The sequence below is a fragment of the Budorcas taxicolor genome, chromosome X, assembly GCF_023091745.1.
Source record: "Budorcas taxicolor isolate Tak-1 chromosome X, Takin1.1, whole genome shotgun sequence".
Taxonomy (NCBI): Eukaryota; Metazoa; Chordata; class Mammalia; order Artiodactyla; family Bovidae; genus Budorcas; species Budorcas taxicolor.
The window spans coordinates 44,893,129-44,920,639 of NC_068935.1; the positions used below are offsets into that span (position 1 = coordinate 44,893,129).

At 42.3% G+C, this 27,511-nt stretch overlaps 1 protein-coding gene across 1 annotated transcript; it reads left to right on the forward strand.

The window, feature by feature from the left end:
- The first annotated feature begins 3,228 nt into the window (after positions 1–3,228).
- On the forward strand, positions 3,229–3,981 carry LOC128069839 (40S ribosomal protein S4, X isoform-like). The gene has a single exon (XM_052663026.1). It carries the CDS (start codon positions 3,244–3,246, stop codon positions 3,979–3,981), a length of 738 nt encoding a protein of 245 aa, XP_052518986.1. The 5' UTR covers positions 3,229–3,243.
- The last annotated feature ends 23,530 nt before the right edge of the window (positions 3,982–27,511 follow it).

Consider the following 27,511-nt stretch of genomic DNA (forward strand, 5'->3'; position numbering starts at 1 on the left):
TGGGCCTGCGTTTTGTGCCCATGTTTTGTGCCCTTCCTAGGTGTGAGCAGCTCAGGCGACCAGGTGCTTGGCAAGTGCACATTCCCCAGATGCGGTGTGTCTTATCACCTCCCTGGTCCGAGCTGCTTGGTTTCCTGGGTGCGCAGCTGCATCTTAGGTGTGCCTTGTGTCTCTTCTGGGGTGCTGATCTCTGGCTGCGGCCCTCCTGATGGATCCCAGGAAGACTTGGTTAGTGACTGAGAGCCTGCTTGCAGTTTGATTGGGGATGCAGTCTCTGAGGCTGAGATTGCCCCTTTCCTTCTGGCTCTGGCTGTCACCTGCCTGCCTCCCTGCCTCTGGCAGGGGATGGGCTGGTCTGCAGCTGGCTTGCTCTCCTCTGGTATTCTCTCAGGCTTTTGTTCTGTGAGCGGTCCCGGCAGTGCCTTAGGTTAGAGCTTTTCATGGGAAAATTCTCTCTCCTTCATCCTTTTATTTTTTTTTTTCCTCTCTGGCTCTCCCGCAGTTTGGGTTGCTATCTCATGTTAGCTCCCTCAGATTGCCCTCAGGGCATTCAGGCCCGGTACTTACCCTAAGCAGTGCAGCCTGCGCCTCCCTGTTCAGCCGCCGCTTGCTGATGGAGGACACGAGCGTCTGAGCTACTTGTCCTCTGGGAGTTGTAGTTAGACCCCCTAATCTGTGGGTATTATTTATTTTATTAGTATTTATTTTACTGTTGTTTATTTATTGTATTTATATTTTCCCGATTATGTTGCCCTCTGAGATTCCAAAACTCCCCACAGACCCGCTGGTGAGAGGGTCTCCTGGTGTTTGGAAACGTCTAAGACTCCCTCCCCAGGATGGGCCTCCATCCCTAACTCTTTTGTCTCTCTTTTTATCTGTTCTATTTTGTCCTACCTCCTTTTGAAGACAATGGGCTGCCTTTCTGGGTGCCTGGTGTCCTCCACCACATTCAGAAGTTATTTTGTGGTATTTTCTCAGTGTTCAAATGTTCTTTCGATGAATTTGTGGGGGAGAAAGTGGTCTCCCCGTCCTTTTCCTCTGCCATCTTAGGACTGCCTCTGGGGTTTGTTTTTGTAGATCTTTTCCTTCTCTTGTATTTCCTGACTATATAAGTCCCGTTAACATTTGTTGTAAAGCTGGTTTGATGGTACTGAATTCTCTTAACTTTTGCTTGTCTGTAAAGCTTTTTATCTCTCCATCAATTTTGAATGAGATTCTTGCCAGGTAGAGTAATCTTGGTTGTAGATTTTTCCCTTTCAGTACTTTAAATATATCCTGTCATTCCCTTCTGGCCTGCAGAGTTTCTGCTGAAAGATCAGCTGTTAAATGTATGGGGGTTTCCCTTGTATGTTACTTTTCCCTTGCTGCTTTTAATATTCTTTTTTTGTGTTTAATCTTTGATAGTTTGATTAGTGTGTGTCTTGGCGTGTTTCTCCTTGGATTTATCCTGTATGGGACTCTCTGCACCTCTTGGCGTTGATTGACTGTTTTCTTTTCCATGGTGGGGAAATTTTCAACTATAATCTCTTCAACAATTTCCTCATACCCTTTCTTTTTCTCTTCTTCTGGGACCCCTATAACTCAAGTGTTGGTGTGTTTAACATTTTCTTAGAGATCTCTGAGGCTATCCTAAGTTCTTTTCATTCTTTTTATTTTATTCTACTCTTCAGCAGTTATTTCCACCATTTTATCTTCCAGCTCACTGATCCGTTCTTCTGTTTCAGGTATTCTGCTATTAATTCCTTCTGACTGAAAAAAAAAAAACTGAAGTCACTCAGCCGTGTCCGACTCTTTGCAACCCCATGGACTGTAGCCTACTACACTCCTCTGTCCATGGGATTTTCCAGGCAAGAGTACTGGAGTGGGTTGCCATTTCCTTCTCAGTACTTTTAATTTAATTTCAGTAATTGTGTTGTTTGTCTCTGTATGTTTATTCTTTAATTCTTCTGGGTCTTTGTTAATTGATTCTTGCATTTTCTCCATTTTATTTTCTAGGTTCTGGATCACCTTTACTATCATTATTCTGAATTCTTTTTCAGGTAGTTTGCTTGTTTCCTCTTCATTTATTTGGACTTGTGTGTTTCTAGTTTGTTCCTTCATTTGTGCAGTATTTCTCTGCCTTTTCATTATTTTTTTAACTTATTGTGTTTGAAGTCTCCTTTTTCCAGTCTTCAAGGTTAAATTCTTTCTTTTGGTTTCTGCCCTCATAAGTTTGGTCCAGTGGTTTGTGTAAGCTTTGTGTAGGGTGTGACTTGTCCCTCTGGTGGGAGGAAGTGAGTTTTTTTCCCCTCTGATAGGCAGGGCTGAATGAGATGGTAATCCTGGCTGCTGACTGGATTGTATTTTTGTCTTGTTTGTTGCTTGGAGGCCTTCCATGGTGGCTCAGCTGGTAAGGAATCTGTCTGCAATGCGGGAGACTTGGGTTCAGTCCCTGGGTTGGGAAGATGCCCTGGAGAAGGGAACAGCTACCCACTCTAGTATTCTGGCCTGGAGGATTCCATGAGCTGTGGAACTTTGCAACATGGGGTCTCAAAGAGTTGGGCGCGACTGAGCAACTTTCACTTTTGTTGTTTGGATGATGCATCCTGCACAGAGTGCTACTGGTAGTTGGGTGATGCGGGTCTTGTATACAAGTGGTTGCCTTTCTGGGACTTCTCACTATTTAATACTCCCTAGGGTTAGGATTTCTTTGGTAGTCTAGGGTCTTGGAGTAAGTGCTCCCATTCCAAAGGCTCAGGCTTGATGTCTGGCCAGGAATGTAGATTCCACAGGTGGTTTGTTATGGCATTAAATGAGATTGAAACAGATACCCTAAAACGAGAAACCAAAGACAAACCCCAGACAAATGGCAATTACAAAACCAGGCAAATAATAATTAAAATAATGGAATATACACACATACATATACACCCATAAGCAAAATCAAAACAGTCCAACAAAAATAAAGTACAATAGGTTGACCCAGCAAACAGAGGAACCCAAAAATGATATCCACCAGTTAAGAACAAAACTAACTAAAGCACAAACTGGAAAACAAAACTAAAGCAAGGTACCAACTGGGGAATAAAGCAATGAAAACAAAACTAACAAATATGGTGAGGAAAAAGAAAGGAAAGAAAGAATAGAAATGCAAAGTTAAATAGAGATAGATAAAGAAGTTTTATATCTCTTTTCGTGCCTAGCTCAGCCACGGCTCAGGGTCCCAAGAAGCACCTGAAACACGTAGCAGTTCCAAAACATTGGATGCTGGATAAACTGACTGGTGTGTTTGCCCCTCTTCCATCTACTGGTCCCTGCAAGCTAAGGGAATGTCTCCCACTAATCATTTTCCTAAGGAATAGACTTAAGTATGCCCTAACTGGAGATGAAGTAAAGAAGATTTGCATGCAGCATTTCATTAAGATCAATGTCAAAGTCCGCACAGATATAACCTACCCTGCTGGTTTTATGGATGTCATCAGCATTGATAAGACTGGAGAGAATTTTCGTTTGATCTGTGACACCAAGGGTCGCTTTGCTGTTCATCATATTACACCTGAGGAGGCCAAGTATAAATTGTGCAAAGTAAGAAAGATATTTGTGGGGACAAAAGGAATCCCTCATCTGGTAACCCATGATGCTCGTACCATCCATTACCCTGATCCCCTCATCAAGGTGAATGACACCATTCAGATTGACTTGGAGACTGGCAAGATTACTGATTTCATCAAATTTGACACTGGTAACCTGTGCATGGTGACTGGAGGTGCTAACCTGGGAAGAATTGGTGTGATTACAAACCGGGAGAGACATCCAGGTTCTTTTGATTTAGTTCATGTGAAAGATGCAAACGGCAACAGCTTTGCCACACGGCTCTCTAACATTTTCGTTATTGGCAAAGGCAACAAACCGTGGATCCCTCTTCCCCGTGGAAAGGGTATTCGCCTTACCATTGCTGAGGAGAGAGATAAGAGATTGGCAGCCAAACAGAGCAGTGGATAAAATGATCTCTATGTGATGTGATTGGAAAAGTCTTTGTAATTAAAGATAATACCAAGTAAAAACAAAAGAAGTTTTATATATTGTAAAGATTAACTGCAAGGGGGAAAAGAATAGTAGGAAAAGCAAACAAAGGAATAAATATAGAAAAATTAATGTTTAAAAAATTTAAAAATTTAAGGAAAACTCTACAGAACTGTGAAAGGCCAACATAGAGGCAGAAGTTTATAACAGAAATAAAAAGCGTGATTTAAAAAAAGCTTAAGTAGATTTCATAGTGCTAATAAAATCAATGACTAGACAACTACAACAGACCGGAGAGGGGGTGGGGGAGAGGAAAAAAAGAAACCAAAATGAAAAAAGTAATCCGAAAGTAACTATAGAACAAGTCGAATATAAGAATAATAAATGTTTTTCTTGAGTCTCTGCTGTCAGCGTCCTTTCCCTCGCTGGGAGTCACAGTTCACCTCACCTCCCTAGGATGCCCTCCAATGCTGTGCTCATCTCTGGACCTGCTGTAGGGGCAGCTCAGACTCTAATCTGGTCCTACTCCTGTGTGTTCTTGCCTCCAATGTCCACAACTGTCAGAACTAGTGCATTTTCTTTTGTGGGAGGTCTCAATGTCCTTTTATGTATTCCATAGACACAGAGTCTGCCTAGTTTATTGTGTGGATTTAATCTGCAGCTTGTACAGCTGGTGGGAAGGGTTTGGGTCCTCTTCTTTAGCCACACTGCCCTGGGTTTCAATTGTGATTTTATTTCCACCTCTGCATGTGGGTCATCCACTGGGGCTTGTTCCTGAGGCTGCCCTAGAGGACTTGGGTCTGCCCCAGTGAGTGCCAGGGGTAGAGGTGGTACAGTTGCTTGGGTCACAGGTGCCCTGGCAGCACCAGGTACTCAGAGGAGTTGGTGGCTAGGAAATACAGTGCTCTAGAAGGGTATGGTATCCCACTCCAGCATTCTTGCCTGGAGAACCCCCCTGGCAGAGAAACCTGGCAGGCCATAGTCTACAGGGTCGCAAATAGTTGGACATGACCAAAGCAACCACATGTGCATAGATGCAAGACTTTTCCCCTTGTGGCAGCTTTGCCCTGGTGAGGGTTGAGCATGAAGGTGGTGCAGCTGTTTGGGTCGTGGGGACCCTGGAGGTATTAAGTATGCAGGGACATGGACTGCGTCAGCCACAGGAGTTATGGCCCTATCAGAGCCTTTTCTCGAGCCTCTGGTAGCTGGCGATCGTAAGGCCTCTTTGGCTAGTCTTTCTGCGTTGCTCCGCCTGTTCAGGCACTTAGAGGGCTCCCTTGCCTGGGGTCCTACTCTGTTGTTTGGTGCATCAGGCACCAAAAGGGAGCACCCTGGGTGGGGTCCTACTCTGTTGTTCCACACAACAGGCAGTTGCTAGGCCAGCCTCTCTATTGTTCAGCTGCCAGTGCTGATGTGTGGGGAGAGAGAGGCTATGGTGATGGCTCCACCCGCTATGCATGACTCAGCAGCATCACCTTACTTCCATGGCTGCCTGACTTTCCCCCATAGGCATTTCCCACCACAATCTCCTCCCTCACGTCCCCTCAGTCCATCTCCCAGCAGTCAACAGCAGCCCTCACCCTGGGATTGCTCCACAATCCCTGAACTCCAGCTCCTAGCCACTGCACCTTCCCGGGGACCTGTGTCTCTGTCCAGGGTACGTATGGCTGTGGCAAATTGTCTGATTCTCATTCCATTTAGGCTGTGACAGATCAGCTGCTTCACTCTCAGCCTTAAATGTTTCTCCTCTGACCCATACAATTGCCCTGAGGTGGGAATTAGACCCCTGCTTCAGTTTCCCCACCCACCAAGGGCAGGTCCAGTCCTACTAGTACTCCTGTTTTGCCCCCTACTTCCTTCATCCTACTGAGTTTTTGTGTGGTTCTGTATATTCTTCTCCACTGGTCAGGTACTCCTGTGTGCTCCCAGCTGGTGTTCTGCATGCACTTCTGTGTCTGAAGGTGTATTCCTGATGTATCTGTGGAGAAAGATGTATTCCGCATCCTCCTCCTCCTCCTCCATCTTGTTCTATCTGCCTGTTTTGTTTTAATGAGGAAAGTTTTATTGGAACCCAGCCATGTTCATTCATGGATGTTTTGTCTATGGCTCTTTTCATGCTGCAGTAGCAGATTTGATTAGTTATAACAAAACTCATATGGCTGCAAAGTCTAAAAATTTATAATCTGGCCTCTTATGAACAAAATTTGCTGACATCTGCTCTAAGCAATGGCTCTGATTATGTCACTGCCCTCTCCAGAACCAACAGTGTCTATTGCTTATCGGAGGCCCTTCAACCAGACCACCCTGGCTCCCCTTACACCTCACTCTTCCCACTGATCATCAGAGGAAACTCTTTTTTAAAAAATGTATTGTGTGTTTATTTGGCTGCACCAGGTCTTAGTTGCTGCATGCAGGATCTTTGATGTTTGTTGAGGCTTGGAGGATCTTTAGTTGTGGCATGTTTGGTCTAGTTCCCTGACCAGGGATTGAACCCAGGTCCCCTGCATTGGGAATGTGGAGACTTAGCCACTGGACCACCAGGGAAGTCCCCAGAGGAAACTCTTTTAGGCCATTGGGCTGTTGTGGCTCTTCTGTAAATTCTACACTGCTTAGCCATGGTTTGGTACTGTAGGGCCATAAAAGGTGTTCCAGAATTAACTGCAAGTGTTACAGGCACTTGGTTAGCAAGTAGGGTGTGGCGAAAGATGAATCCAAACTGAGATGAGCTTTACTGGACTTTTGTTGCCTCTCATCAGATATGTGAAGGAAAACCCACATTGAAGTGGTTCCGGGTTCTACCTGCAGGCACTGTAGGGCTACAGTGGTTGAGCTACTAGTGTTGCTTTGGCTATCTGCAGCTATCATTTACTGCAAGCTTACCAGGTACTAGGCTTTTTGCTAAAGGCATTATTTCATGTAATCTTCCCAAGCCAAGGAGATTGGTACAGTCAGTTCTGCTATAAAATCTTCTTTTGAGAAATGTGAATTTGTTCTAATGGGATTGATGTTTTAGGGACCAGTTTGAGCATAACATGAACTTCGTGTATGCTTGTGCACAATCTCTCCATGAGAAAGTCTCAGTGAACACAGGAAACTGCATGTAGCTGAACTGAGCCACAGAGTAGTATGCAAAGCATGTGCATGCAGGAATATGAGTGCACTTGTGCATGCGTGAACACACACACACACATACACGATCCAAACGTCCACCAGCTCTGTCAGTTCACCATGTGTGATATGAGCCACACTTGCCCACATCTGCTTGACAAATTTCTGTCTGATTTCATATCACCCTCCCTCCACCATGGCGTAAGAACTCAAAAGCTGCAACCCTCTTAACAGCTGCCTCCACAAGTCAGGTCTTTTTTTTGTTGTTGTTACAAGTCAAGTCTTTTTAAAGTGCTACCTTTATTATACTTTTTATGTATTTCTTAATCATCTAACATGTAAAACTGTGATACATCGCATTATTGCAGAGCTCACTGTAGTATTCATGTATGCTCAGTCCCTTTAGTCATGTCTGACTCTTTGCAAGCTTATGAACTGTAGCCCACTAGTCTCCTCTGTCTATGGGATTTCCCAGGCCAGAATACTGGAGTGGGCAGCCATGCCCTCATCCAGGGAATCTTCCTGACCCAGGGATCAAACCCTAGTCCCTTGCATTACAGGCAGATTCTTTACTGCTGAGCCACCAGGGAAGCCTGACTGTACTATAATTACTCCCATTTTGCAGGTGGTAAAACTGAGGTCTCAAGAGGCAAAGTGGTTTGTTCAAGATCATACAGCTAGGAGATTTGGGAACTGGCTTTTAAGTCTAGATCTCTCTGACTCCATAACTTCAGCTCTTAACTACTCCATTGTATTGATTTATAGCATAAAAAATAAAGTATAATTTTGGTTATAAAGTTTTCAAATCAAAAATTGGAGAGATCTGGGGAAATCAGGCAAAAAGCCTTTAGTTTACTTCTTGTAATGCTTTTGTCTTTTTGGTTGTTGCTTTTCAGGGCTTTAACAAATAGACCTGAGGGTTTTGTTGCTTTCTGCATTTCTCCAATTTCTGTCCAGAGGATGGGAGGGTCGGGGGAAGATTGGGAGCGGTGAATGAACAGGAACTTCTTATGGAGGGCTGGAGAGGAAATCAATTCTCTCTTTGCCTGGAGATGCAAACATAATGGAAAGATCTGGGCGTCATAGGAGACCATAGAGTGAGTCAGCAGATCAATGCTGGTTTGTTTTTTGAAAGCTAATGTGATGCTGTGGTGTGTAATAATAATAGGAATACAACCTGCAGGAATCATAAAATAACTCCTTAGCATTGATCAGGGCCTTATTAACGTGGTGTGATCAGCTTGGGGTCTGTAATTGAAGAGGGAAGTGAAGATGTCGCAGAGGAAAGAGAGTGCTGTTGTGGCTTGTCCCTGGATCCTGCATGCTGCAAGGACTCTGTACACACCCCACCCCCCTCTGCTGCCAGCTGTGGTAGTCGCTGTTGCCATTATGCCATACTGGCCCTATACGCTCTGTGAGAGAAAGATAGGGGTAAGGGATTGTGGGGGATGGTTTGCCAGGAGGCAGAGAACCTGGGGCCAAGGCAGAACAAGGGATTAGACCAAGGAAAGCCAGAAAGCTGGATACTAGGGACTGCAGAGGGACACAGCTAACTCCAGCCTCTGCCAGGAAGCATTGTTTACACTTACAGCTGGAAATCAGGTAGATTTAGCAAGGGAGGTCAGAGCACAGTGCTAGGTTAGGACCGCAGGGAAGTGGATCTGCCCCAAGATGTGAGAGTGGAGTTGGGACCAAGGGCTGAACTTGAGTGCTGAGAACTTCAAATTTCCTGGGTAAATTCTTGATTAAAAACAAAAAAATCCGAGTAAAAAAGCAATGCATAATTATGGTTGGATGGCATCACCGACTCAATGGATGTGAGTTTGAGTAAGCTCCGAGAGTTGGTGATGGACAGGGAAGCCTGGCGTGCTGCAGTCCATGGGGGGGTCACAAAGAGTCGAACATGACTGAGTGACTGAACTGAACCGAACTGAACTGAATTATTATAGGGAATTTGGAAAATAAAGAAAAACAAAAGCAGAATGTACCAATGCCTTTTTACCCTGTCAGCCAGAGATAAGGTACTGGTAACATACTGGTGTTTTTCTCTCCTTGTCTTTTTTTCCCTATAAATGCTGAATCTGCATGGTGTTACTGTATTGTTACAGAGCTTAGGCTGTGAAATCAGACTGCCTGGGTGGGAATCCTAGCTCTGCCATTTAGTAACTGAGTGTCCTTTGATACAATTATTTACCCTTTCAGACTTTCAACTTCCTTTTCTGTAAAAATTGATACAGTGCCACTAACTGTCTCACAAGGATTGTGGTAAGAATGAAATGTGGTGTGTACAACATGTAAAGGGTTTCCCAGGTGGCGCTAGTGGTAAAGAATCCGCCTGCCAATGTAGATAGACTTGGGTTCGATCCCTGGGTGGGGAAGATCCCCTGGAGGAGGGCATGACAACCCACTCCAGTATTCTTGCTTGGAGAATCCCATGGACAGAGGAGCCTGGCAGGCTACAGTCCATAGGGTTGCATAGAATTGGACATGACTGAAGCAACTTAGCACACATGCATGCACATACCATGTAAAGCTTTCTGTGTAGAGTGTGATACATTGTGAACACTCAAATATTTTAATCATTCAAAGACCGTGTTATATAATGTTACATTCAGTTCAGTTCAGTTCAGCCACTCAATCGTGTCCAACTCTTTGCGACTGCATGGACTGTAGCACACCAGGCTTCCCTGTCCATCACCAACTCCCAGAGCTTGCTCAAACTCATGTCCATCAAGTCGATGAGGCCATCCAACCATCTCATCCTCTGTCATCCCCTTCTCCTCCTGCCTTCAATCTTTCCCAGCATCAGGGTCTTTTCAAATGAGTCAGTTCTTTGCATCAGGTGGCCAAAGTATTGGAGTTTCAGCTTCAGCATCAGTCCTTCCAATGAATATTCAGGATTGATTTCCTTTAGGATGAACTGGCTTGATCTCCTTGCAGTCCAAGGGACTCTCAAGAGTCTTCTCCAACACCACAGTTCAAAAGCATCAATTCTTTGGGGCTCAACTTTCTTTATAGTCCAACTCTCACATCCATACATGACTACTGGAAAAAAACATAAACGGACTATGTTTTTGAGTTTGACTAGACCGACTATCACATATTATATATATGACATTTATCCACTTAATGATTATTTATTGAGCCAAGCACTATTACATGGCAGGCACTATTCTAGGCACAATAGACAAATTGTTTACACAATAAACACCATCAAAAATATACACATACTGCATTTGTAGTTTTGCATTTAGTTTATCCACTTTAATTATATCATGAGCATTTCCCCAGGTCATTATATTCCTTGAAAATACAACTTTGATTGACTGCTTAGTATTCCCTTATATCTGTTACCCAACCCACTATTGTTGGACAGTTCGGTCGTCCATTTTGTTGACCATTATAAATGTGTATCATTACGTAGAATTATTTTTCTGGATTTTGTTTCCCCACAGAGGATTGATTTCCAAATGGGGAATTGCTGGGTCAAAGGCTTATGATGCCGAGAGCCAAATTGCTTTTCAGAAAGGTTTTACCAGTTTCCATCATCTTGGTTAGATTCTTACTTCTTCCTATTTAACTTTTTTATAAAAATTATTCTTCTAAGGTCTTGAAGAAATTTATTTTATGTTCTCTGGTGTGAGTAACATCTGTGGAGGAAAGGAATAGTATGGGTACATTCTGAGTATAAACATTTCCTTGTGTAGCCAGTCGGGGACCGCTCTGCTACCCATGGGGTGTTGGCAATGTGCAGGGCAAAGGCAAGATGAAATTGTACTGTGGGCCTTTCTTTCCATCGTCCTTCTCTTTGGGTGGTGTTCTCCTTCTCTCCTATGGGCTAGTGCATTCACATGAAGGAAGCAGATGTGATGCACCACTAATACTTTGGTGGAACATGCCAGGAATGCTGGCATTTGAGATAGACTCAGGAACCCAGACAAAGGAGTTCTGATGTTGATACTTGAGACCTGTGAGCACTGTGATGGGAGAGAGATGCTCTCTGGTGCATGACATTGCAGCATGTAAACAATTGCCTTCTCTTTGCACGAGTGTAAGTGAGGTAGCATCTCTGTCTCAAGGAGCTTGCACTCTTCTAGAGAAGACTAGAAAAACACCTGCTGCTATACTCCAATTAGACTGTGATACATGTTTGAGAAGAAAGCTTGTATGATTTCTTGACGCACTTAACATATGGTGTAAGAGCAAGAGAAGAATCAAGGGTGTGGCAAGGATAGGGGAGACCAAAGGAGGGACTGGTAGGGGTGGGAGTGGAGAGTTGGGAACTGTGAGATCCATTTTGGCTTCTGAAGAGTTCATAGTCTTGACAAAAGATGATGGTGGCTTGGAGTTGGTTATTTGCAAAAAAGAAAGAAAACGGAAAAGGGGCCAGAAACAATACCACTTGAAGAGGGAGCATCAACAGGACTTAAAATTGATTATATTCTTAGGACACAAAAAGCAAAAATCATAAAAGAAAAATATGATAAACTAAATATCATAAAAATTTGTAACTTCTCACCAAACGATACCATTCAGAAAATGGATACGTAAGTCTTAGATTGAGAGAAAATATTCACAGCACTAAGAACTTATACACAGAATATATAAAGAACTCTTATAACTCAATAATGAGAAAATACAGTAAAAAAATAGGCAAATGGTTTCAACAGACACTTCTCAAAGGGAGAAAATACAAATGGCTGATAAGTACCAGAAAAAGTGTTAAACATCATTGGTCATTAGGGAAAGCATACCAAAATCATGGGATACCGCTGTACATTCACTGGGATGGCTAAAATTAAAAAAGACTGACTGGCAGGTGTGGGGAAAGATGGAAACAATTGGAATATTCACACATCTTTGATGGGAAGGTAAAATGGCATGCCACTTTGGAAAAAAAATCTGGTAGTTTCATATTTAACTAAGCACACTTTTACCCTATGACCCAGTCATCTCACTCCTAGGCATTTTCCCAAGAGAAATGAAATGGAAGCCTGATTCCACTTGTAAAAGAAGGATTATACCAGTTTTATTACCTCCAACTGGAAACAACCCAAATGTCTATCAGCTGGTGAAGGAATTAAAAAAAACTATAGTATAGTCATGTATTAGAGTTCTACTTAGTGAATAAATATATAGATGAATATCTATGAAAGTGAAAGAAGTCTTATCCAAAAGAGTATATGGTATTATGTTTCCATTACATGAATACTGTGATGTTGAACTGTGGTGTTGGAGAAGACACTTGAGAGTCACTTGGACTGCAAGGAGATCAAACCAGTCAATCCTAAAGGAAATCAGTCCTGAATATTCATTGGAAGAGCGATGCTGAAGCTGAAGCTCTGATGTGTTGGCGACTTGATGTGAAGAACTGACTCATTGGAAAAGACTGTGATACTGGGAAAGATTGAAGGTGGGAGGAGAAGGGGATAACAGAAGATGAGATGGTTGGATGGGATCACCAACTCGATGGACATGAGTTTGAGCAAGTTCTGGGAGTTGGTGATGGACAGGGAGGCCTGATGTGCTGCAGTCCATGTGGTCACAAAGAGTTGAACATGACAGCAACTGAACTGACTGACTGAAGTACTAAAATAGGGCGTAGTGAGAACAGTCAGACCACTGGGGCTCTGAGGGTGGTGTGCACACATATGTTTGTATGAGCATGTGTGCTGACTACAAAGAGGAATGAGGGAACCGGGGTGAGTGATATATCCTATATCTTGATTGGGATGTGGGTTATCCTTGTGTGTGCATTATCAAAACTCATTGAATGGTTCCTTTCAGGGATCACAGCCTTGTTGAAGGTGTTTGTGTAACTCAATAAAGCTGGGCCATGCCATACAAGGTCACTCAGGGTGGATGGGTCATACTGAAGAGTTCTGACAAAACGTGGTCCACTGGAGGAGTAAATGGCAACCCACTCCAGTATTCTTGCCTGGAGAAACTCATGAATAGTATGAAAAGGCAAAAAGATGTGACACCAGAAGATGAAACCCCACAGGTCAGAAGGTGTCCCATATGCTACTGAGGAAGAGGAGAGGGCAATTGCTAATAGTTTCACAAAGAACGAAGAGACTGGGCCAAAGTAGAAACAGCACTCAGTTGTGGATGTGCCTGTTGGTGAAAGTCAAGTTCAGTGCTGTAAAGAACAATATTGCATAGGAACCTGGAATGTTAGTTCCATGAATCAAGGTAAATTGGACCTGGTCAAGCAGGAGATGGCTAGATTGAACATCAGCATCTTAGGAATCAACAAACTAAAGTGGATATGCATGGATAAATTTAATTCAGGTGGTCGTTATATCTACCACTGTGGGGAAGAATCCCTTAGAAGAAATGGAGTAGCCCTCATAGTCAACAAAAGATTCCAAAATGCAGTACTTGGATGCAATCTCAAAAATGACAGAATAATCTTGGTTTGTTCCCAAGGCAAACCATTCAACATCATAATAATTCAAACCTATGCTCTAACCACTAATGCTGAAGAAGCTAAAGTTGATGAGTTCTGTGAAGACATACAAGACCTTCTAGAACTAACACCAATAATGATGTCCTTTTCATCATAGGGGATTGGGATGAAAAAGTAGGAAGTCAAGAGATGGAGTAACAGGCAAGTCTGGCTTTGAAGTAAAAAATGAAGTAGGGCAAAGGTTAACAGTTTTGCCAAGAGAATGCATTGTCATAGCAAACAACCTTTTCCAACAACACAGGAGATGACTGTATACATGGACATCACCAGATGGTCAATACCGAAATCAGATTGATTATATTCTTTGTAGCTGAAGTTGGAGAAGCTCTGTATAGTCAGAAAAAAACGAGACCTGGAGCTGACTGTGGCTCAAATCATGAGCTCCTTATTGCCACATTCAGACTTAAATTGAAGAAAGTAGGAGAAACCACTAGGCCATCCAGGTATGACCTAAATCAAATTCCTAATGATCATACTGTGGAGGTGATGAATAGATTCAAAGGACTAGATCTGGTAGACAGAGTACCTGAAGAACTATGGATGAAAGTTCATATTTTGCAGGAGGTAATGACCCAAATTGCCAACATCTGCTGGATCATTGAAAAAGCAAGAGAGTTTCAGAAAAACATCTATTTCTGCTTTATTGACTATGCCAAAGCCTTTGACTGTGTGGATCACAATCCACTGTGGAAAATTCTTAAAGAGATGGGAATACCAGACCACCTGACCTGCCTTTTGAGAAACCTATATGCAGGTCAGGAAGCAACAGTTAGAACTGGACAGGGAACAACAGACTGGTTCCAAATAGGAAAAGGAGTACATCAAGGCTGTATATTGTCACCCTGCTTATTTAACTTATATGCCGAGTACATTATGAGAAACGCTGGGCTGGAAGAATCACAAGCTGGAATCAAGATTGCTGGGAGAAATATCAATAACCTCAGATATGCAGATGACACCACCCTTATGGCAGAAAGTGAAGAGGAACTAAAAAGCCTCTTGATGAAAGTGAAAGTGGAGAGTGAAAGAGTTGGCTTAAAGCTCAACATTCAGAAAATGAAGATCATGGCGTCTGGTCCCATCACTTCATGGGAAATAGATGGGGAAACAGTGGAAACAGTGTCAGACTTTATTTTTGGGGGCTCCAAAATCACTGCAGATGGTGACTGCAGCCATGAAGTTAAAAGACGCTTACTCCTTGGAAGAAAAGTTATGACCAACCTAGATAGCATATTGAAAAGCAGAGACATTACTTTGCCAACAAAGGTCCGTCTAGTCAAGGCTATGGTTTTTCCTGTGGTCATGTATGGATGTGAGAGTTGGACTGTGAAGAAGGCTGAGTGCCAAAGAATTGATGCTTTTGAATTGTGATGTTGGAGAAGACTCTTGAGAGTCCCTTGGACTGCAAGGAGATCCAACCAGTCCATTCTGAAGGAGATCAACCCTGGGATTTCTCTGGAAGGAATGATGCTAAAGCTGAAACTCCAGTACTTTGGCCACCTCATGTGAAGAGTTGACTCATTGGAAAAGACTCTGATGCTGGGAGGGATTGGGGGCAATAGGAGAAGGGGAAGACAGAGGATGAGATGGCTGGATGGCATCACTGAGTCGATGGACGTGAGTCTGAGTGAACTCCGGGAGATGGTGATGGACAGGGAGGCCTGGCATGCTGTGATTCATGGGGTCGCAGAGTCGGACATGACTGAGTGACTGAACTGAACTGAACTGAATGACAAAAACCATGTGTGCATGTTACGTCGCTTCAGCCGTGTCTGACTCCTTGTGACCCTATGGATTCCCTCTGTCCATGGTATTCTCCAGGCAAGAATACTAGAGTGGGTTGCCATTTCCTCCTCCAGGGGATGTTCCTGACCCAGGGATTAAAGCGCGTCTCTTACATCTCCTGCATTGGCAGGCAGGTTCTTTACCACTAGCGCCACCTGGGAAGCCCAATAACCAAAAGCATCCCCAAGAAAAAAAAAATGCAAGAAGGTAAAGTGGTTGTCTGAGGAGGCCTTACATATAGCTGAGAAAAGAAGAGAAGTGAAAGGCAAATGATAAAAGGAAAAATATACCCATCTGAATGCAGAGTTCCAGAGAATAGCAAGGAGAGATAAGAAAGCCTTCTTAAATGAACAATGCAAAGAAGTAGAGGAAAATGATAGAATGGGACAGACTAGAGATATCTTCAAGAAAATTGGAAATATCAAGGGAATGCTTCATACAAGGATGGGCATTATAAAGGACAGAAATGGTAAGGGCCTAACAGAAGCAGAAGAGATTAGGAGGTGGCAAGAATACACAGAACTATACAGAAAAGTTCTGTGTATATATGACCCAGAAAACCACAGTGGTGTGGTCACTCACCTAGAGCCAGACATCCTGGAGTGTGAAGTCAAGTGGGCCTTAAGAAGCATTGTTACAAACAAGGCTAGTGGAGGTGATGCAGTTCCAGCTGAGGTATTTAAAATCCCCAAAGATGATGCTATTATTGTGGTCCACTCAATATGTCAGCAAATTTGGAAAACTCAGCAGTGGCCACAGGACTGGAAAAGTCAATTTTCATTCCAATCCCAAAGAAGAGCAATGCCAAAGAATGTTAAAATTATGATACAGTTGTGCTAATTTCACATGCTATTAAGGTTATGTTCAAAATCCTTCAAGCTAGGCTTCAGCAGTGCATGAATCAAGAACTTCCAGATGTCCAGCTGGGTTTAGAAAGGGCAGAGGAATCAGAAATGAAATTGCCAACTTTTGTTGGATCATAGAGAAAGTAAGAGAATTCTAGAAAAAAAATCTACTTCTGCTTCATTGACTACACTAAGACCTTTGACTGTGTGGATCACAACAAACTGTGGGAAACTCTTAAAAAGATGAGAATACCAGGCCACTTTACCTGTCTCCTGAGAAAGCTGTATGTGGGTCAAGAAGCAACAGTTAAAACCTTACATGGAACAACAGACTGGTTCCAAATTGGGAAAGGAGTACATCAAGGCTGTATATTGTCACTGTGTTTATTTAACTTATATTAACTTATATTCAGAGTACATCATGAGAAATGCTGGACTGGGTTAGTCACAAGCTGGAATCAAGATTGCCGGGAGAAATATCAACAACCTGAGATAGGCTGATGATACCACTCTACTGGCAGAAGGTGAAGAGGAACTAAAGCACCTCTTAATGAGGATTAAAGAAGAGAGTGAAAAAGCTGGCTTGAAACTCAACATTCAAAAACCAGATCACTGCATCCTGTCCCATCACTTTATGGCAAATAGAAGGGGAAAAGGCTCTAAAATCACTGCAGACAGTGATTGTAGCCATGAAATTAAAAGATGCTTACTTCTTAGAGGAAAAGCTATGACAAATCTAGACAGTGTATGAAAAAGAAGAGACGTCACTTTGCTGACAAGGGTCTATATAGTCAAAAATGGTTTTTCCAGTAGTCATGTATGGATGTGAGAGTTGGATCATAAAGAAGGCTGAGTGACGAAGAATTGATAACTTTCAAACTGTGGGGCTGGAGAAGACTCTTGAGAGTCCCTTGGACAGCAAAGTGATCAAACCAGTCAATCCTAAAGGAAATCAACCTTGAGTATTCATTAGAAGGACTGATGCTGAAGCTGAAACTCCAATACTTTGGGCACCTGATCGGAAGAGCCGACTCATTGGAAAAGACCCTGATGCTGGAAAAGATTGAGGGCAGAAGGAGAAGGGGACAAGAGGATGAGATGGTTGGATGGCATCACTGACTTAATGGACAAGAGTTTGAGCAAACTCCGGGAGATGGTGAAGGACAGGGAAGCCTGTCGTGCTGCAGTCCATGGGGTTGCAAAGAGTCAGACACGACTTAGCGACTGAATAACAACTTTGAATGGTACACTTAAGACCTGTGCATTTCTCTGTATACATTTTACTTATAAAAATCAGAAACAAGCAATCAACGGATGGAACATAGGTGCCAGGGATGAAACTGACCATGAGCATTTGCAGGGAGTTGGGTGCTGTAGAGGCTGGAGCAGCCCCTCCCTTACAGTATCTTGGATTCACTGGTTGCCACTGACGAGTTCTGGGAGCCCTGCCTGGGAACTGCCACATAAGCCAGTGATCTCTCTCTGCCAAGAAAATCACTTCATTGACCTGACTGAAGAGCTACCTATTCCAGTTCAGGGAGAGCCTATGGTTCAACTGGGACACACTTGAGCTATTATTCTTGTTTTGCACTTAAAATACGGGAAGAGACACAAGGAAATTGACTCTGAGATGAGAAATTTCCTGCATGAACCTAAATCACTCCAGTTCTCCTTGGCTCTACTCCTGTGCCCTCCTCCTCCCAGTTTACTGTTCTCTCCCACTCTGAACAAAGCAGTTGCTAGACTTCTAATTTGCCCGAGGGCTTTCTATTATGATCAGTTCAAACACAATGAGGGAGAAAGCTCTCACTGTTGCATAATTATTTTCAGTAATTAGTAGGGCCAGGGAGTATGAAATGACTTGCCGTGTTTGTGGGTGAAAACCATGACTCTGCCTTATTTGCGGCTCTTCTCCAGTGCAGAAGTTCATAGTCCTGCAGGCATAGTCATTATATAAAAACAATAAAAACAGCTTTCTGAGAAATTGATGGGCTCATGAGAGATACAGCCCAGGGCAAAATTGGGTAGAATACAACTTGTTTAAGGGCAGCCCTGTTTATCTTTGAGATTTTTTTTTGTTTTTTTTTGTTTTTTTTGCCATGAGTGCTGATCAGTGGTCCAAGGTGTTCTCTTTGCAGGGCGGCAAGCTTTCCCCTCCTTGTTCCTGAAAAGAAGCCATGAAGCTGAGGAATTGGGTGAGTTCATAGCCATGTTGTAGGGATTACACAGTGTGATTCTGGAGATCAGGCTGGTGAAATTCCAAAGCTGAGTTTCCAGGGAGAAGGAGATGCTGGGTTAAGCTCAGTGTTTTTTGGTGGCTGCAAGAGAATATGCTTGTTAACATGGAGCACTTCTCTTTGCATTCAGTGGGACAGTCAGTCTTCGCATTGAAAAGCTCAGACATCTTCCTTTGTCAGTGCTACATGTGGGTGGGCCAGTGTGACAGGGTGCCGATGTAGCCATTCTAAGAGCTCCTCTGTCTCTCTTGCCTATACTGACCACAACTCCCTTTCTGTTGACACCTAGCACCTAGAGAGAGCACTGGGAGTCAGGAAGCCTGAGTTCTAGGCCTGGGCCTCTCACTGACCAGCTGTATTACTTTAAAAAAATGTATTGAAGTATAGTTGATTTACATAATGTGTGAATTTCTGCTGTACAGCAAGTGACTCACTTTTACAGATATATATCCTTTTTCATATTCTTCTCCATTTTGGTTTATCAAAAGATATTGAATATAGTTCCCTGTGCTACAGCTGTATTACTTGGAACAATAACATTCTATGTCTTAGCCTCATCATTGAAAGAGGAGAGGGTAGCACCTATCTTACCCACCCCCTCCCAGGTTGTTATGAGGAGAAATGCAGAATAACATGAGGCAAAGTACTTCATGAGAATATAACACTCATATAAGCTGGTTTCATACACAGTGTATACGTGAACCACCAATGACACTGGGTTATTAGTTGGTTATTCATCCTGGCACGGGGTGTGAATATTTTTGTGGAAAATAGCTGGAATGACATTGTTTAGCCATAGCTTGAGCTAATTGCCATCCTGTATACATCTGTGAGCCCAGGAGGGGTAAAGGCAATCCTGTTGGCAGATGGACTCTAGGATTTGAATGGCCAACAGCCAAGTATCTGCCAGTTGGTTGCATGTAGTAAAGGAGTCACATTACCTCCATATTCCCTCTGCCTCCCTCTCTCTTGCATTGTCTGATGCCTGGAGACGGGTGGCAATAAGGCAGACACTGAGATGAGAGGGTACACTTAGCTCTGGGTCAAAGCAGTCGGTACACTCTTCTACTCAGTCTGATTGGGAAGTGGAGTGGCTGAGTAACCAACTGGTCTGCCTAATAGATATGTACTACATTCATGGAAGATGAGAGCTGAGAGGGATGAAAACAGACCTAACTATACTTACTGCTAAAAGCACTTTGGAATCTTGCAGCTTCTCCCAGCAACCACATGAACTTGGGTGGTCCCTAAATTGTAGAGAACATTACCTCACGTTTATAATCTGCTTGAGAGTCTGCAGGCATTGCCAAGTACTTTATAGTGTCCCATCCTCTCATCTTGATTTTAAGTGTCATAACGATGTTGTGCAGTAGATACTGTGATTTTCCTATGTACTACTGTTCAGAAACAGTTCAGAGAGGTAGAATGACTCAGGCTCACCTGGCTAGAAAAGAGAAAAGACTGGACTTGAACTCAGGTGACATGGCAGTAACAAGAATCCTGGCTTAGTGTGCAGAATAAGCCAATTTCAGCTATGTTACTGGCTGTGTTTTAAAAGAACACATATTTTCCTAAAGAATAGGGGAACTGATTGCTCTTGGTTTTGACTTTGACCATTAATTTTGGGGGGTTAAATAAACACTATTACTATTATTCTAAGGGATTTAACTAAGCTTTAGTGCCTTTCTTCCTTCTCCCCTTCTCCCTCTCTGCCTCCCTGCTCAGTCCTGTCTTGTTTAAGAGCAAATGCAGGTGTTAGTAGAGGAAAACTGACCAGATGCTTATGCTGCTCCTTGGAGGCATTTGAGACTGTCCCCCAAATGGGGGAAGTCAAGAAGTCAAATTGAGTGCTTCCTTTGACCAGCGAGTTTCATCGTCAATAAGTAGTTGAATGTCTTCTGCGCAAATAAAGGGAGAAGTGCTTACAGAGTATGTTTCTAAATCAACAGCAAAAGATAGTATTGGTGATGTCGTCAGGCTAACTGAGAAATCTCTCAGCAATGACAAAATAGCAGGACTGTATTTGGTTTATATTAAGTTTACTGAAGATGTACACACACTTGCTAAATGGTTCTAAATATGTTGTGGGCTTAGGAATGATTTCTGGTTTGTTTCATAATCATAAAAAGTTTGTTAAATCAAAACATGTATTAATATTTTGCAGCCCTCCCAGGGCTGTACCCATAGCTGTTCAAAGTCTTTCATCAATGCATGCTTCAAATGGTTATCAATGGATATTTAGAACATTTTTACTCTCCAGTAGGGTGGGAACATAGGGAATTTGCAGCAGTATCCATATAGGATACTGAACTGATGAAGCATTTGACCTCAAGGGGGATTTAGGGTCTGCTGTACTATCAAGGAGAGGAATTCTTTAACCAAGTCTGCAAGTATCTCAGCTCTCATGACCTAACCTTGAGGCCACTGATTGGGTGATTGCGTTAGAGACTGTTTTACCACTTAGACTTCCAAGTAAATATGTGGCATTTTGTAAAAAGGTGCTACATTTGCACAAAGGTGCTTTGTAAAAAAGAACAAAATAAAAGGATCTGGTCCCAGGTAGTACCCGCCAAGCTCCTGTGAAATTACTTTTTGTCAAACTTGATGTGTCCACAAACTTCAGTGGCAGCAAATACAGCCTTTGAGAGGGATTGTATTCATGCTCTGAGATTCACTAGTGTCAGGCAACATGCCCTGCTGAAAAAGATGACTAATTGGGAATGTCCTCTCTGGCTAGTAGTCCCAAGAGAGCTGGGGAAAGTGCAAAGTCCTTATGATCAACCGAGTTCTCATGGGACTCACCAAGAGGCAAAGTCACCAAAAATCAGGAGTCTTTATGAAAGGAAATAATATGGCAGAGGAAAAAAAAAATCTGCTCCCACAGCCAACCCTTCTAGTCTAGGGCTTCCTGTTTCTGTTTATAAGAAAATCTGAATGCATTTAGGGTCATGATGGTACATTAGTGCTGCTAAGACATTTCTTGATGCAGATGGATTTTGCTGATGGGGCAAATGTGCAGCGAGCATGGGTAATGTTTATGGCTAAGATTACTAACTTTCTGGCAGTGCTTATTACAACATTTCATTGGCTTATAAAATGATTTGGATATTGTCATGTGCTCAGGTTACATGTAAAACAGATTTTTCTCCCTTGAGGAAAATTAAAAACCAGACTGAGGAGGAGAATGACTAAAGAGCTCTTAGAGGCTTGTACACCACACACACAAATAAAGAGTATTTGATTGAGCCTTGACTCTGATAAAGGCAGCCTAGTAAGAGAAAAACCCTGGGGAAGAAATCGAGCATTTCCAGTTCATGTGGGAATGTGAATTTTACTCACTAATGAGAATATTATAGATACCCATACATTTTGTGTAGAATGTGCTTTTCACAGCAGATCCTCAGTTGGGTATTTCAGCTGGGTTTCACTTGAATTTACCTAACAAAGTTAAACACAGGTCTAAGGCTGTCAGAAAGCCTCTATGTTAACCCAGAGCAGCATCTTAGACCAGGAGGTCTGTGAGAGTGACCTCAGATGGCCCTCAGAGGATGAAGAGGGATGTGGGAGCCTGGTAATGAAAGGCATGAAGAGGAAGGTGGTAGGAAGCTTCAAGAACCCAGTGAACCTCCAATAAATTGCCCCAAATGACTGCTCCCTGGATGATTTAGCATGAGATTTTCAATGGAATCTAAGAGCAAATGCTAGATTTCACAGGACCACTGATAAATGACTGAATCTACTGTCTGCTTTATTTGAAAAGAAGATCATGAAATTCCCCTGCTTTCCCCCATTGCTTATTGATTATAATGCTCCCAACCATTTCAAGGCAGTATATAATCTAAGAGATATAAAATGCAATTTAATCACAGCATCAATCCCATTCAGAATGGCCTTGGGTTTTCTTTCACATTTGCTCAAGGGCTAGCCACAGGTTGGCCATCCTTTACTCAGGCTATTTTTGAAGTGCCCCTTTCTTTGCAACCCCCACATCCAGAAAGTCCCACTGCTTGGCCCAGGGATGTTACATTGGTATCATATCCCTAGCACCAAAATAATAATTCCCCTTTATATCCTTTTTGGCATTCAAATGCAAAAAGCTTGACACATCATGAGAGTGTTAAAGTGATGTGCTATTTGCATGAAGGTAATTGATCCACGAAGCATATATCTTATTTACTTAGCAATGTGGTTTGGTACATCATGCTTATGTTGAGATGATTACTTCCTGCACAATAAATATACTAGAAATTTTATCAGTATGAGCAGGAGAGACAGCTTGAAATATGTATTTAATGGTGGTTGCAAGGATGACCAACTGGCAGCTGGTTTGCCACTGCCTGTTTATCTCCAAGCAACCACCTGGCAAAGGGCCTTGCTCTCTCCTCTCACAGACATACATCAGGCAAAGTAGGAATAGAGTTTTATACCAGCAGTGAATTTATTCCTGGAGAAAACAGTTCCAACCAAAGGAGAGTTGCAGTGAGAAATAGTTTGTTTCCTGTTTCACTGTGAATAACCCCCAGGGAGCCAGTTGGTTTCTGGCCACTGCAAAGCAAAGGTCAACTAGCAACTTGTATCCAGCAGTAGCCCTTCTAGGATCTATGAATGTGTCTGGAGAAGGCAAACTTTCTGGGACATTACATTTAGAGGAAAAAGTTTTGTTTTCTAAATCAGAAAAGAACTTCTCGATTCCTTCTTGCCTGTTTGCCATGACATTTTCAAAAGGCAAACCAGATGCTAGATGTTGGGGAGGAAGAAGCCACTCTATTGTCAAGTTGCATTCAGAGCCTGTCACATGTTCCTTTGAATCTCCTCTGTGGTGATAAATCTTTCCTCTCAGAACAGGCTATATTTGAACAAACAGCCCAAAGTCTTTAGAGCCCACACTGGTGGATAAGGTGGGTGATCATGCTCAGCAGTGAATGTTTTGAATTTTGAAATGAGCTCTGTCTCTCTGGTGAGGAGACAAATTTTCCTGTGTAGCTTCAAAGTGCATTTTGTAGGCAGTTCTGATAAAGAGGGTTGAAGAAATGTTGGAACACTGGATCAATGCTCATGTCCTTGGAATCAGTGTATGTCCTCCCATGGGTGCCACTCAGAAGGTCATCATTCACTTTGATACAGAAGTTCTGGTGGTTGATTGGAAAAGAGAAACCACATTTTACTTTGTTGTCATGCATTGTATGAATGTGGATTATAACACTTGGAGTTCTTTATAATATTTGCCCAGTTCTGAAAATATGATTCTTAGTGGTGGCATGGAGGGACACCAAGGTAATGGACTTTGGAGTCAGACAGACCTAGTTTTACTTACTAGCCATGCTAGATTTTGATTGTGTGTTAGATTTTGACTTACCCTTCTTCATCTGTAAGTGTCTATTTTACAAAACTTTAAATGAGTATTAAAGGAATCTGTGTACATAAATGTACATTTACTACTGTGTCCGGCACATATTAGGGGCTCAATAAATTGTTGCTATTATGACTGTCAGTATTATTACTATTCCTCGGTGGCTCAGAGGGTAAAGCGCCTGCATGCAATGCGGGAGACCCGGGTTCGATCCCTGGGTCGGGAAGTTCCCCTGGAGAAGGAAATGGCAACCCACTCCGGTATCCTTGCCTGGAGAATCCCATGGATGGAAGAGCCTGGTGGGCTACAGTCCATGGGGTTGCAAAGAGTCGGACACAACTGAGCGAGCTCACTTCACTTCACTTCATTATTACTATTACTACTGCTATTATTGCTGTTAATACAATGAAGCAGATAGCCAATGGTAGAGAAATGACTAGGAGACTATTTTGTAAGTATTCACTGATAGGATGGCATTGTTGCAGGCAGGGGATATGGGAGTTGGGGAGATATGGAGGAAGGAGAATCAAGGTCATGGGTAGATGTGAATCTAGGGACATTTTGAGGACAGAATGAAGGTGATCCCCATCTGTTTTCTGAGCCTTCCATTTTTAGCAGGATATGTTTGTTTTTCAGAGAAGTTGATAATGAGAGATTTGTTTAGAGTTTATTATGCAAATGTTAGAGGTCAAAAAACCGTATTGATGTTCTCCTCAATTAAGCTGGAAATATTTAAGGCATTTATTCAATTAACTGCCTTGTTTACATGAACACTATGATAAATTAAAACATCCTAGATTGGCCAGAAATCACCGCCCACCACACACACAAGCGAGATCAACAAGGTGAAATTTTAACCAGAGCTGAGTTTTCTTTTCTCTCTCAGCCACTTTCTGCTCATCAATTTCATGCTGGTCACTTTTGCCTTGGAGTTGCTCTTTTTCACTGATGAGTTTCACAGTAATGAGGATATTTAAAGGTAGGCTCTGCTGCTGCTGCTGCTGCTAAGTTGCTTCAGTCATGTCCGACTCCTAGCGACCCCATGGACTGCAGCCCACCAGGCTCCTCCATCCATGGGATTTTCCAGGCAAGAGTACTGGAGTGGGTTGCCATTGCCTTCTCTGAAAGGTGGGGCTTCCCTGGTGGCTCAGAGGGTAAAGCGCCTGCATGCAATGCGGGAGACCCGGGTTCAATCCCTGGGTCGGGAAGTTCCCCTGGAGAAGGAAATGGCAACCCACGCCAGTATCCTTGCCTGGAGAATCCCATGGATGGAAGAGCCTGGTGGGCTACAGTCCATGGGGTCGCAAAGAGTCAGACACGACTGAGCGAGCTCACTTCACTTCACTTCTCCGAAATGTAGGCTCTAGGGTTTTAAATATTTGTTATGAACATGTTTCATATGCATACAGTGACTCAGTTGATCCATAAGCTTTAGTTCAAAGCTCACGTGGAATGACTTTGACAGAGCCCCTGGTAATAAGGAAACAGAGTAGAGATGAGCAACTGCAAATTCCCATGCACTGTTCCGTAGAGGAGATTGAATATTTCTCAATATCAATTGGAAAGCAATTGGTGGGAAAGTGCTTGTCTCATGCACTTCTGTTTTCTTAGTAAAAGCTCACTTGTAGGATCATAAATAAGAAGCTACAGAAGTCATGGCAGTGGAAGAGAGACGTGTGTTGAGTGGTGGGCCCTCAATTCAAAATGAAGGGCATTGTAGGAGATGCCTGGGGCTGATGGCTTAATGCTGCCTCACCAAGGCCCTTGGATCACTGTGGAATCTGCATCTTCTAATATTTTTTCATTGTGCTAAAACCAACAAAAAAGTTTACCATCTTAACTACTTTAAGTGTACAGCTCAGTAGTGTTAAATATATTCATCTTGTTGTTCAACAGATCTCTGGAACTCTTTTTCATCATGCAAAATGGAAACTCTGTACCCATTCAATAACTTCCCATTTCTCCCTCCCCCTAGCCTGTGGCAACCACCATTCTGCTCTCTGATTCTATGAAGTTTACTACTTTATATAAATGGAATCGTGGAGTATTTGTCTTTTTGTGAATGGTTTATTTCACTAAACATAATGTCCTAAAAGTTCACCCACATTGTGGCATGTCTCAGAATTTCCTTCCTTTTCAGGGCTTTATTCATTCATGGTGGATGAACTTTTAAGTCCTTCTCCTAAATTTAAGGGGATGTTTCCTCCACTGCCCCTACCTTACAATCTCACACAGTATAAAATGCAAAAGATAAGAAGATCTTGGCAATTAGGGAAATACATTACAAGGATTGGCAAAGTGAGGAAAGGGAAAAGAACACTATGTAATTTATCATGATTCCTGCATGCTGAGGGAATCCCACCAGCTGTACTATTTTAAAGTACAAGTAAAAGTGTAAGTCAGAAGTGTCCTGGGACTAGGATTTCCAGATCTCAATTTTCACAGACAACAGAGCTCTTTCTTATCATTAACACAGCTTCTAGGAAATAATGAAAAGATTTTCAACCTGTAAGATTGAGTTGATGAATAATGTGGTAAAAAGAGAAAATGTGAGTGAAAACACCTTGTACAGGGACTAGTGACGTAAGAGGCTCAATAAATGTTGATTAAAGTAATAATTAACTTACTATTTTAAAAAATTTTATTGAAATATAGTTGATTTACAATGTTGTATTAGTTTCAGGTGTACAGCAAAGTGATTCAGTTATATATGTGTGTGTATACACACACAATACTTTTATAACTTATTTTTTATTTTTATGATTTTTAAAAATTAATGTATTTTAATTGGAGGATAATTACTTTACAGTATTGTGATGGTTTTTGCCATATATCAACATGAATCAGCCACACACTGTACTTTTTAAGATTCTTTTCCATTTCAGTAAGTCCTTGCTGGTTACCTATTTTATATCTAGTAGTATGTATATTTTAATCCCAAACTCCTGATTTAATCCTCCCCTCTGTGCCCTTTGGTAGCTATAAGTTTATAATTAACTTACTATTAACTATTTCATTAATATGGGTCGTGTGCTTTCTGTGTGCAAGGCCGGGTTGAACAAGTGGAGTGGAGTATAGAACTATGAATTGATATAGCTGCTGTTTCTTGAGCATGTCAAAGACAAAATGAAGTCACAGACAGAATTAACAAGGGTGCTGATTCATAAACTTACTGCAGTAACTTTTGTTTCAGCAGGTGGGACACATGTTACAAAGGAGAGTAAGTTTTATAGAGTATAAAAGAGGAAATACAAAGACAGTTTTTGATTGGCAAGCGTTCAATTGGTGTGGGAATTTTGGAAGCAGGGTAACTTTTAATTCAGGTATGGTTGGCAGTCGGTGATTAGCTCCATGGGGGTAAACAAGCATTTTAGGGACATTTCAATAGAGGTAAGATTATTCATTGTTAAGAGTGTCAGATTGTAGCTGGCCATTTCCTGAAACAAGTCAGGGTCAATAGGGTGTGTTTTTGTGCTCAAACTGTTATCATGGTCCTTACGGTGAAGTACAGAGAGGTTAAATTCCTTGTCTGAAGACCCATATTTGGTAAGTGGCAATATTCTTTATAAAACATGATCTGTAGTGACAGATGGGAAAGAAGGGACATTGGTTCTATTACAAAAGAGAAGGCTGAGATGTGTGCCTGGTGGAGAGGTATTTATTCTTATGAAAATCATCATCTTCATCATCATCCCCTTAAGCAATATTTATT